This window comes from Papaver somniferum, chromosome 4 (genome assembly GCF_003573695.1).
Source record: "Papaver somniferum cultivar HN1 chromosome 4, ASM357369v1, whole genome shotgun sequence".
NCBI classification, from domain to species: domain Eukaryota; kingdom Viridiplantae; phylum Streptophyta; class Magnoliopsida; order Ranunculales; family Papaveraceae; genus Papaver; species Papaver somniferum.
In genome coordinates, this window is record NC_039361.1 from 31,429,995 (window position 1) to 31,443,311 (window position 13,317).

At 35.1% G+C, this 13,317-nt stretch overlaps 1 protein-coding gene across 1 annotated transcript; it reads right to left on the bottom strand.

Annotated features, from left to right (window-relative positions):
* Positions 1–7,763: 7,763 nt before the first annotated feature.
* Positions 7,764–9,469, bottom strand: LOC113272282. The gene is made up of 4 exons (XM_026522142.1): positions 9,424–9,469; positions 8,416–9,322; positions 7,826–8,288; positions 7,764–7,781 (listed from the first exon to the last, which is right to left on the bottom strand). The coding sequence occupies exons 1-4, from the start codon at positions 9,467–9,469 to the stop codon at positions 7,764–7,766; spliced, it is 1,434 nt and encodes a 477-aa protein (XP_026377927.1).
* Positions 9,470–13,317: the final 3,848 nt, after the last annotated feature.

The following is a 13,317-nucleotide window of genomic DNA, read 5'->3' on the forward strand; positions in this document are numbered from 1 at the left end:
CACATATGTACTTATAGATATGCAATAAATATTTGATGAACTCACGTATTTTTGTTTTCGAGTTTTTTCTTCTCTATAATCCTAGAGGCTTCAAGTATGTTCTTTTTTCCAAGATTGATTAGCTTTGACATCTCTCTTTCTTTTCACAGAATTTTTATTTCGTATTTTTTTAATCTTATATTTTCCAGTTTATATAACTTTTAGTTTTTCCGTGTTAATTTAGGTTTTTTATTTTTAACCACGGAAAAATCTTTTAGACCTGGATTTAGATTTTTTTAGATTGGATAATTATGTTTAAAACACTTGTTAAATATAGTATAAGCATATTTTGATTTTTTTAGATTTATTTAACTAATTTAGGTAGATTTCTTGAGAGAAAATTTAGCTAGATGATAATCTGTTAAAGGCACCTTTTTTTTTATTTATCCATTGTGACATGTCCACATGTTTGTTCTTGAGAAGAGGAAATGTTCAATGCGTCAACTGCTAGTTGTAGGTTGTTGCTCATTAATGGTAATTATTTAAATTAATTGGATATTTAATGGTAAAAGTTTTTTTTTGATTTGTCCATTGTGGCATGTCCACATGTTTGTTCTTGAGAAGAGGCAATGTTCTATGCGTCAACTGCTAGTTGTAGGTTTTTGCTCATTAATGGAAATTTAATGGTAATTGTTTCAATTAATAGTGACAACTGCTAGTTGTAGGTTGTTATTGTTAACCTTAGGGTAATAGTATACTATTATAGCTTCAGCTTTCTTTTCAATGAAAAATGAAACGTATACGAATTACCTGCAAAATGAAACTCACTAATGCAAATTTATAGCCTTACACTATTAATATACGAATGAAACGTATGGAATTACCTGCAAAATTAAATCTCCATTTAAGGCTAATGCATATATAAGAACAGTTAGCTCATTAGTTTTACCAAAAGAGTTTTGGCTTTTGTTTTTATGTTCTTTATTGGTGAGGAATCGATCTTAAGGTCATTTTGGTAAGGACAAAGTAAAATTGGGAGTGTTCATCAGTTAGCTCATCAGTTTTACTTTGTGATTTACCAAAATCAACTTAAGCTGATTTTATTTTAAGAGAAGCTGGTTCATCCGTGTGGCGCTGTAAGTTATCTGTGTTTCTCCATTTTTTTTATAAGTTTTTTCTTTTAAGAGCAGCTGGTTCATCCGTGTGGTGCTGAACTTATCTGTGTTTCTCCATTTTTTTTTTCTGAAAAATATTCTTGATTGTAACCATGGTGGTAATAAGAAGATTCTTTGGTGATGAACTGTTCTTACTTAGAAGTTATAAAGCTGATGTTCATTTTATCTTTTGGCAGTTTGTGATTGAAGTAGAGGAAGTCTTAATATTCCCAAATCGCAACATAAGATTGTTGTAAACAAAAGAAAGTCTGCGAATCAGAAGGTAGTAAGAAACATTATTCTTTTCTAATAACAATATTGTTGCCTCTGTTTCTTATCTGGATTGTAATTCACAGGGTGATAAGGATGCCAACAAACCTCTCAAGAAATCTCGCTACCTTAAAACCGTTGAAACCTCTGTTCCATTCCACTTACTTATCTCTTCTAAATCTCCTGCGACATCTTCGCAAGTTAAACAATTATCTCCAATTCGCGAAAAAGCTGCCTCAGATTTCATTTCTTCAATAGACCTTTCAATGATTGAAAATCCCCTTATTAATCCTTCTGTGAATGAAACTTCTTCTCCTCCTATTGATAATGTTTCTCAACCTTCTATCATTGCCAGTTCTCTACCTGAGCCTCTTCCTTTTTTCGAAAGAAATCGTGGAAGGAATAGATATTTCTTTCAAAGTTTTGTCTGAGGTCCTGGATGATGGCAAGAAGTCTCCCATTGATCCTATCAAGTCTGGTATTTGCGAAATTCTGAGTAAGTATTTTGGCTCTGACAGAGCTGCTTCGCAAACAGCTTTGAAAAAAGAGTGTAATGCTCTTCGTCTCGAAAATCAAAAGCTCCAGAATGTTTCGCTGGATGTCGACAATCTGCGCAATAAGAATGATGAACTGAGAGGTATGATTTCCTTATCTGTGTCTTCAATTTGCCTTTCTAATGATTTTATCCTTTCCATATTTAATTATCCTTGAAATCCCTCTTTCACATGTTAAGCCTTAAACCAGAAACGAATAATGGAGAGATATTAATTTGAATATGCTGTTGAAAAAGCCCGGGTTGATAAAGAGATTTTGATGGATCAATATAACCAATTAGATAACCTCTATTCATACTATGTTGTTGCGATTTCTTTTTCGTCATCTAAATCTTTAGGGTCTCTATTGTTTTTCCATGGAATCCTTGTGTAAGATGATTTCAGTTTTTCCATTGCCGTAAATTATTCTAAACCTGGACACGATGATTAGAATAGTTTTTTCATGTTTGGTGTTATTAGGTGGTTTAGGGTTTTGCTTGGTCTATATTGGAGGAGGCACTGGTTTAGGTGGTTTAGGGTTTAGCTTGTAGTACGTGGGGGCCATTTTATCGCAAGTAGAATTTCTTTGGGTCAGTTAATTTTTTTTGGGCCAACTGGTATATGAATTCGCAAGTAGGATCTTCTATTTTATACCCGCTTAACGCAACTGGTGTATGAAAATAATGAAACATCATAGTAAGAACTCAAAATCTTTAAACAAACTGGTATATGAAATTAAGAAATCAAAATCTAAATAATAAAATAAGAACTATCAATCTTGCTAGGAATTATCTAACTAAATAGTTATCTTGATCATTTACTAATAATAAATTCCTCATTAGTATCTAACCCAATGTCTTTCTGTTGCTCCCATATTTAATGGATCAGAAACTGGGTCTCATCTTGGCCATTAGGCAACGTGCGCTTCTCTTACGTTTTTTTATTCCTTTCCGCTGTTTCTCCCATTGTTCATGGACTTTTATAGGAAACTGCCTCATGTGTAAGACGAATTGCAATGATTCGCAATATGCGTAGGATGTTTGTCTTTCTATGTAAAAAATTTCACCATATTGGCGTAATTTCTTAGCACCGATATAGACATCATTCAGTTCCACAACTGTAAGCACATCATCGATATTGGCTACTGGTTCATCTGGTATAACTAAATATGACTCTTTGGCATGTATTATCTCTACCCTGGATTCAATGTGTAATTCGAGTTTTCGCTTAGGCACACCTTCAAATTGCTGGCTGTCAAGGAATTCGACTTGAAATCCTAAGTCAGGTAATTTATAGAGAGGGTTTAGCTTCAGTATGTCTTCGCTGTAATATGTTTGCTGCTTAAATTTTAAGTAAGAGTTCCTTCTGTAGTTGTATTCCCAATGAAGAATTGCTGATTTCCAAGTCTGCATTAAGTCTTTTACTGTGTGTGGCAAATTTGGCAGGCAAGGACGCTACACTTTAGAAACAACAGTATTTATCAAAAAATTTAGATACAACGGTATACCTGAGTTAAGTAGTTTTAAACAAAATGGTATTTTTAAAAGCAGAATGAGATTTAGTAAGAAAAACGTACCTCTTGTAAGGATCTGAAAACAAAGTAACTTGTAAATGTTTGATAATTAATAAGCCATGAACCTTTTCTGGTTGGTTTTTTGAATTTGCACTGCGTAATTCTATCTTCGTCCCATATCCTGTTAATGTTGGTTTTGTACTTCTCCTCTAAGTCCTCTTTTAATTTGTTCAAGTCTCTTTCTTGGATTATGTCTAATTCCTGAATCCGATCGTGCACCCATTGTATGTGATCATGTTTTTGACTTAAAGAACCCATAAATGGAAAATATTGGATAAGATAATACTCAGTGCACTCTAATTCGCGGCGTTGTTGATCTAGTAATTGCATAATTTCATAGTTGATAAAACTCAGGATTTTTTTTCTGAAAACTATTGTTGGCAGTCCAAAACTGTATAGTTGTTTAGGGTTGTAAAGATGGGGCTTTAGTTCTGTAGCATCACAAACAAATAACTCTTTGGCATCACTTTCTTCGTTCTTATGTATTTGACGATTCATGAAATGAATACCTGGATTGGATATGTTAAATAGCAAATCTACGGATTGGAGCACGGTCATCTGTTGAATATTTTGGGTTCAAATCACAAAGTAATTCACATTAATATGCTAAATAAATTAAAATTCTTAAACAAAAAAATCGATAAAGATAAATAAGTTATTTTCGTACCTCTGGAATACATGCGCAAAGGACTTGTTAGGAGTTCTTTTTCGATATACGTCGACTCAGTTGAGAAGCCATCAGAAATATATAGTTTTTCGAAGTGATATAAAATTAGGGTTTTAGCATATTATCATGGGTTGAAAATGGTCCTGCAGAATAGATTTAATTATTGGCCTCACCTACGTGTAGGGAATGGATACGGGCTTGTAAAATGGACTATGTTTTTTTCGGTATTCCTTTACGGGTAGGGAATGGATACGGGTTCAGTAAATAGAATAGGCTTTTGCCGGTACTGGTTCCTACTTAGATAGAATAAGCCCCTTCGATAGAATAATGCATCTTTCATTTTTGAAAATGAAGATCGAGTGAACAACTGAATCTGTCGACAGTGCGGAATCTGAATGAAGAATTGGATTCAGTCTTTTGTATAATCAGGTAGCCATTACAATATCTTAATTGACCTTAAGAATATTTTAGATTTTTTTTTTAAAAGTATTTGTAAAAATGTTATACCTAATTTCGTTATAATCTATGACTGTTATTTTCTTATTCAATTGTGAATAACTGAATCCGTCGACAGGATTTGAGTTTGGGGTTTCAGATTAATCGATTAATGGAATCGTTGCTGGAAATGAGGAATCCTGAATTTAAGAATTGGATCAATTCTTTAATTGATAATCAGGTATGCATTACAATTTTCTAATAGATTTTAGCAATGTATAATTGTTTTAGATTTTATTATAAACCTGTAGAATTGAATAAATTTTAAACTTATAATCTCTCATGTTTTAGCTTTGGAATTTTAAACTTATAATCAATCTGTAGATATCATGGAATTATTTGTGGATCATAGATATGGAATTGTAGAATTTTTTTTTAACATATGGTTGAATAATTAAAAGGAATGATAAAAGAACATAGATAAATCTGAAACAAATCTAAATCTATAATATCAAGGAATTTTCAGGCTAGTCCAATTCCTCCATTGATTCCATTGCATCTGAGTTTGCTTTTGGAAAGGCATGTTGATCTCTATTTGCATCTTGCTGTGATTTGTAAGCTTTCCTGATTTCAACCATCCAAGGCATCATCTTTTGTCCATAATGCTGCATTGTTTTAATGATAACCTTGGTCTTCTCTTCAGGGCTGGTGGCTTAGACCATTTTTGATAGAATGAGTCTGCTTCATTGTCTTCATCATCAATTTTCCTTTTTTTACCGGTCTTCCGATCTGCAAACTGTCTCAGTAACATATTCTGGTAGGCCTCATCCCTAGCAATGATTTGTTGTCGATGCCATTCATGCCATGTAGTGGTGTTTTCATCCTTCAGCCCTTCTTCAGGAATAGCCTCCTTAAATTGCAGTGCTGGTATGTTTTTTTCCCTGTTCTCCTCCATCAGTATTATCTTTGTTCTATTGTACCTGCATGAACTATTAAACTGTTATACCATTTAAGAGGAAAAAAGAATAACACAAAACACATAGACAAAGAATCATACCTTTTAGAAGAGGTTTTGTTAAATATATATACCTTGGAGAAGAGGTTTTTTAAATATAGTTTTTTTGTAGGGTTTACATGATTAAAAATATACCTATTATATTTGTAGCTATCATAAAAATATATACCTATTATATCTGTAGTTATCTTAAATATATACTTATCATATTTAAATGCATACTTATCATATTAAAATCCATATAATAGCAAATATATTGATTAGATGATCTGTTAAAATTCAGAATCAGTTGGGAAGAGTAATATGTCATGTTTGGAAGTCTAAATTTGAACAACCATGCTTGTCTTTGCTAAGAAATGCAATATCTCAGATTATGACCTTGTTAAGCAGTTTTCTGGTATTATATTATGAATTTGTGATTGACAACAGTCTTAAATAAATTGAGCTAATCTGTTATTTATACCCAAAATATTAAACAAAATCAAAAAATAACACCAGCAAATCAATAAACAATGTTCAGGAAGTAAATCGGATGAAGTAACTAATTCAAGAGATTTTGAAATATTAAACAAAATTAAAAAATAACATCAGCCAATCAATAAACAATGTTTAGGAAGTAAATCGGATGAAGTAACTACTTCAAGAGATTTTGAAATATCCCTTCAAACACAATATTTTGTGTATACCCGTCTGGTTCTTTCCCATTCTTCTTGATCAATATTTTCAAGCCTTGTCTTCTAGTGGTTCTTGAAATGGCTACATAAAGCTTTCCATGGGAGAAAACAGGTTCTTCCAAGTAAGCTCCCACATTTGGTAGGCTTTGCCCCTGACTTTTATTTATTGTCATGGCATAGCAAATTCTTACTGGAAATTGCCTTCTGTGTAAAATAAATGGTAAACTCGTCTCAGGTGTAGTCATAAGTATTCGTGGTATGAAAACCCTATTTCCACTACCTGGACCTGTGAGTATTTCAGCTTCAATCACTGTATCTCCTAACTGGGTCACAATTAACTTTGTGCCATTGCATAGTCCATCCGCGTTGCTAAGATTACGCAGAAGCATAATTGGTACTCCAACCTTTAGAGTTAACTTGTGGCTTGCCATTCCAGATTCCTCATGCTTGTTGAGGAATTCTTTGTCGTAGAAAATAACACTTGAGTGATATTCAAATGACTCTGGTCTGATTGAATCCGCACTTAGATATGTACGTTCTTTTCCTGACATACACTACACAATATATGAATAATGATATATATCAAGTTCAGATATAACAGTAGATTGATCTGATGAGTTAAATAGGAACATTATTTACCTGGCACAGATGATAAGACATGTGAATTTATCTTGTGAACACATTCATTCGTGGGCGCCAGTATACTCCGTTCAGCAAGGTACTCCTTTTCAAGCATTCTTTTCAAAAAGTCAGGATACATGGTCTCTACTATTGTCTGAATGTGATTTTCTTTACAATCAATCAGTAAATCTGATGGTATTTGTATCCAATCTTTGTCTTCGAATTCATCCAAACTGATTGCCGGTGCTTTACCATTTCCAACATCAAGAATCCATTTTGCGAATTCCTCTATTTCATCCTTTTTTTCCTGGGATGTATCTCCGGTGGATAATCTCATATTCTCTGTAAGTTCGAAAACAGTGAAGTATTTCCAAAATTTTGATTTTCTTATAGAAGCATTTACTATGTCTTCTTTTGTTCCTTCCTTAATAACTGGTAGAATTTGTCGGAAATCACCCCCTAACACCAGTGTTTTTTTCCCGAATAATAACTTCTTATCGTTATTCGCTTCCATCATTAAATCAGTAAGAGCTCTTTGAACTGCTTCAAGTGCATTCCTGTGCATCATTGGTGCTTCATCCCATATAATCAAATCTACTTTGCACAATAACTCAGCTAGATCTGTTTTTTTAAATAGATTGCAGCAGGATGTTTCATTCAGCTTCAATGGAATCTTGAACCTTGAATGAGCTGTACGACCACCTGGTAATAGCAATGATGCTATTCCAGAAGAAGCAACTGCTAGAAAATTTTTACCCTGTGACCGAAGGGAAGCAATAAGGGTTCTCCAGAGGTATGTCTTACCTGTTCCACCACTTCCATAGACAAAAAACAGACGACCATCATTCTGTTCTACTGACCTTGAAATCTCGTTAAACGCCAATGCCTGTTTTGTGTTTAATACGTTCTTCAAATCCTCTGCCTCTGCCAGTAGAATATCTCTGTCATAGTTTAGTTCTTCATGAATAAGGGTGTTTTTAGGAATATCTAATTCAGACATGTCTGGGTATGGTATACCCGAAAATTCATCCTCCCTTAAAGTTCGATTATGTTTCCAGAAAATCTTCTCAATTTCCTGTAGTGTATAGTTTTGCAAGACTTCATTGGCTAGTGTTCGTGCTGAATCTCCATAAAACTTTATTTGTTCGTACTTGATGTCTTCTGCTAAAAGATCCCAATTATCATGCCATAGTTTTTTGGGTTCTGTTACTTTGCAATTCAGTAAGATCATAGCAAACAATTCACGTAACCTCTTGCCTGTATGTGTTTCTGCTGCTTCCTGAATGGCTATGTGCCATTCACCGTCATCTTCCAACAATCCTAGTGCCAAACAGGCGTCTTTGAATGTAACTGAATCGTTCCACCCACTGTTTTAATATCATTATAGTTTTTGCAACCTTTTTGCACATTCAATAAAATACGCAGGTAGTATTTCTCACCCGCTGTTGGATGCACATAGTAGATACGCCCAATCTTGAAGCCCCTTTGCCTTACTTTCCATGTTTTTTCGCTTGGTCCCATCTCCAATGCTTAGGAAACTCTACGTATGTCCATTGTCTTGCATCTTCATGATCTCTATTAGCTTGCATCCATTGAATGAATTTTGATGCATCCGGATCTGCCTTGTCTAGAACATCTCTCAAATCATCGGTATCGTTGTGGTACACTAACTGTTCCCCTTCGAGATGTAATGACAACCTCTCCACACTTGGGTTTCGGTAATGAATTTCAAAACCAAGTGTCCTCCATATACATTCACATCTTGATAGGTATCGGCCCTCGAGATATGTATTGACCCCGTCCTTACTTGTCTTTTGTGTTTCTTCCACAACACCATTGTTGTTTGGATTTTTGTCATTTGCACCCTGGTTGTCTGAATTTTTGTTACCAGGTGGAAATACTGCAACAATTGCAGTTATCATGTCCTTTCCTTTGTGGATGTACTTGAACAAATATTTAATAGTCATACCCCTACAGTTGCAGATTTCCACGTTGATGTGTGCATCATATCTCATTATCAAGTCTAGATTGTATGGCACAACCCATCCTGCATCTAACTTGATTCCGTCCTTTTGTGGTCCCCAATATGCATGTCGTCGCTTATAAATTACGAATCCCGTATCATCAACATATGTTTTGCTGCTATATTTCTTTGGGAATTTTTTTGTGCATTTTTTTCCGCGCATACATGTAGAGTCAGGTTTTGCATGTCCGCATGAACCGTGGAGCATATACTGGCATAGTGCATCAAATGCATCCTTGTTTTCATTTGGGTTTGGAATTTCTGCAGATATAATTGAATCAATATGTGTTGCGGATCTTGGCTTATCCTCAGGTTTAAACCACAGCAATATATGAGCATGAGGTAAACTTCGTTTTTGAAATTCAACAGTATAGAGAGCTGTAATTTAAAACAAAATGTTAATATGTCTCCAAATATATGTAGCTAACGTCATGTATATATATTTATTTGGGAATTAAATGTTCAGTTTCGAAATATACCTCCTTGCACTTCTCCGAAATGCCTGCTTCCAACCAAGTCCGACATTAACTATTTCAGTTTGATGTGAAATACGCGACTGATCATGTCGGATCTCTCACTTGGCTTTTGCCCATGGAACATTTTGATAGCTTCTGCAATTTCCGGCCAATTCGGATTACATGTGAATGTAATAAATAAGTCAGGGGGTCCCAACTCTCTGCATAAGGCTATTGCATCCTGGTAATGCCGAATCATATATCTTGGCCCACCTGTGAAAGATGATGGTAAGATTACTCGACCTGTGCTACCGGGTTTAGTGTCTCCAGCCCTTACGACTTCTTTTATACCGTTGTATAAGTTACGACGTATTTCTTTTTGATGGCCTTTAACCCACTGCAATCTGTTTTGCTCAATTGTAGCATAAGCATCAACCACATACTGCTGGAATAGTCGTCCTACCCGGAGAAGTGTTTGACCTTCACCTGCTCTTTGTTGTAATCTGAATGCATAGTATTCCCTCATAGTTATGTTTTTTCTCTTCTTTTCATTACCTATTTCATCGTCTATTTCGTCGCCGTGAACAATTTTAATTTTCTTATCATATGGAATATCAATATGAAAACCATCTTCACCATAAGGAAATAATAGTGGATACTGCAGTGCCATATAACTTGGGTGCAACTCGGATATATCTATCAGTAATCCATTTTTTAGTTGTATGACTATGTCCCTTTTTCCATCTGAATCAGGATCATCAACTACAATTCCAACTATTTCAGATGTAGTTGGAAGATTGTATTGCCTCACATCCCTTTTTCGTATACCAATAAGACGAAATTCAACATCGCTTAGTTCATCTGGTCTGTACCTATCCCTCCACATTCTGAATTTTTGGCTTAGCCAGTTATGTGTGTCCAGCATTGTAACTAAGCCATCAACAGTGTTTTCATTCAATTACCTTGTGCTTTTCTTTCCATATTCGTCTACGACCATCATTGAAGATTTAACGCCTGACTTTCCATCTTGTTTTTCATTTTTTTCTTATTGGTAATAGCATTCATCCTATTTTTGACTTCATTTTCAGTGTCTATAATGTACAGTTGTAAGAATGCAGGTGGCTTACCATCCAGTGGCAACAAAGACCCCATGAAGTGATGATTAAGCCCATACATTGTAAACACCCATGGGGCTGAACCATTGTTCTGTTCTTTGGAAACTTTGGCACCTTGTGAGGTAAATGCAAACATTGAATTATATGCCCTGATGTTCGGTCTGAAATTTGATGCTTGCGGCCCACCATCTACATATTGCATTAGTTTTTTCAGAAATTCAGGTGCCTCCTTAAGCAGTGGTAATTTGACAGCTCCTTTCCCACAACAAATGGCAAATTATGGTGGTTGTTTCTTTTGGCTTTTGTTGACTCTTTCCTCATCCCACATCATTGCTTGACAATGAGGGCATGTTGCAGTTGGCCCTCCAATATAATTCTTCTGGGATGGCATCACTGGTTAACATAGATAATCAGAAAGGATGGTAAGTATATACTGTTTTATTTGAGGTCAACGTATAGTTTAGATCCCATTGAATACACTTACATGTATATGGGAATTCTTCCTCGGATTCATAATCGAGAGGCTGTTCCTCATTATTGTTGCCTTTTTTTCCACCTAATCAATGTCAGAAATATCATCAATTGAAATTAATTAATTATACAGATCTGACAACATCAATTTATGTTAATATAGTTAGTTGAGACATGTCACCATTCATGTAATTGCCGGCGAATGTTTTTGCTTGTTTCCTAGCTCTTTGAGATATGTCCTGGAATGAGACTGTCATAAAATTGCATATGTTAGTAAACACATAGGATATTAAATAATAAAACTGCAGATGAGCCTAAATCATGTAAGGTTTATACCTGTCCTCTTCTTTTTAGAACCTTTCTGCTTGCCTTGACTCCTTTTTCTTCTCAGCAACCTTATCATGTTTGTCATGCATCTCTGGTCCATTGGTTTATGTGCAGTTTGTTTTTTTGCAGGTATTCTAGGTTTTAAAGCATGCTTGAGCTGATGTTTGCGAGAACTAATTATCTGTCTCCTAAATCGTCTATCAGTTGTGGAGTTTTCTTGGTTATGATTGTGTGTATGGTTTGTTGATTGCCTGATAGTCCTCAAATGGAGATAAAATGGCTTGGTAAGTAGAATGGAAAGCCTTAAGCTTCTGGCAAGTTTATGGTTTCTGGATTGTAGGATTGTTCTCTGGATTGGAAGCATGTCATTAGTTGTTTGAAGTCTAGAAGATCTCATCTGCACATAGAACACCTTGTTCAGTAAACGATAAAGCCTTTGTCCCCTGGCTAGTTTCTTTTTTTTTCTTTGTATCATCATCTCCATGAAGAAAGCATATCCTAGGGTTTGTTTTTAGGGTTTGTTTTTTTTTTTAGGTTTTGTGAGCCGAAATAGAAAAGGGTTTTGTATGTTTTTTTTTGGGTTTTATGTTTTGTGCCGGAAATTTGTGTGGAATTCTTTTTTTTCTCTTTTTTGAGGAAAAGTGAAACGGAACAATTATGTGAGAGGGTGACGGTCACCGTTCAACGCGGAGCCTAAGGAGCTTAGGATTTTAAAGGAATAAGATTCTTGCCATTCCAAATTCAATATATTATGTTCTAAAACAGGGACAAATATGGTCAGGTGTGGTATGCCCTTTCAGATATCCGTTTGAGATAATGGTGTTCCAATTTTTCTTTTCTTTTTGTTTTTCTTTTTCCCCTTGCAAATTTGCAACTGATGATTTGTTATTGTGATGTGGAAACCTTTCAGAAAATCAAAAGCTGGCGTTTATGGAGGATGGTTCGACTTGGAGACAGGAAGATGTAACATTGGATTGCAAGGAAACCATTTTCTTGGTTGAATAATATGGTCAAAACTACATTTGCAATAGTACCTACACTTAGAAGAAACTCCCATGGGAGCTGCTATTATTTGTGGCACGGGCTAACCCCTATGGGCTAGATTGAGCTGGTAGATTGGCCAAAAAATGTTGCAAATCAAAAAATAAGTGTGGGAAAAAAGTTAACACATGTACCGGCTAATTCTCTCTCCTAGCATTTGCTCGCAGTTCAACTAGCAGCTAGTTTCAAAAGTTGAACCGTTCAGCACTTAAAAAGTAACCAAAACGCTGAACCATTCAGCGTTGGGAGAAAATGTTCTGATCTAACGGCTGAGATTTAAAGCGCTGAACCAAACAGCGGTCAGCACTGAACAACTAGATGGGGGTCCCGCTGATGTGGTCTTCCAATCTAACTGCTAGATTAGCCATCCCATAGAACTTAGGAGGTTGCCCTAGTTGACGTGGATGACCAATCTAACTGCTAGATTAGAAGACCATAGGAATTAGTCTTAATTCATAAATAATATGGTCCTTGGGATTGCCATGGAGCATCAAAGAGTAAGAGAACAAATCGGAGGGAAACAAGCTATCATGATCCAATGTTTCGTCCATCAACAGAGTTCAGTAAATGTAAATATTGTGAAAAAGGTACGTCTCTTCTCTGCAAAAGAACTGTTCATGATGTTATTATGCAGTTTTGGTTACGAGTGGTCATTCGCATATCTTAACAGGGACGGGGACAAATGGGGACAAATGGGATCCCCATCCCCCACTTGATTTTGAAATTTCTTTGGTATAGGCTTGCCATTTTTGTAATTTACGGATCTTACGGGGCAAATATGCTAAATGGAGTAGAATTTTTATTTTTAATGGGATCAATACTATAAAACTCATATCAAATTAATAAAAATACATCAAATGTGTGACTTAAAAATAAAAATTCATCTAAATTTTTATGTTTAATGTAATTAAAATAGTTTGTGATTTCATTTTCACTTGGTAAAAACTGAAAAGTAAATAAAATT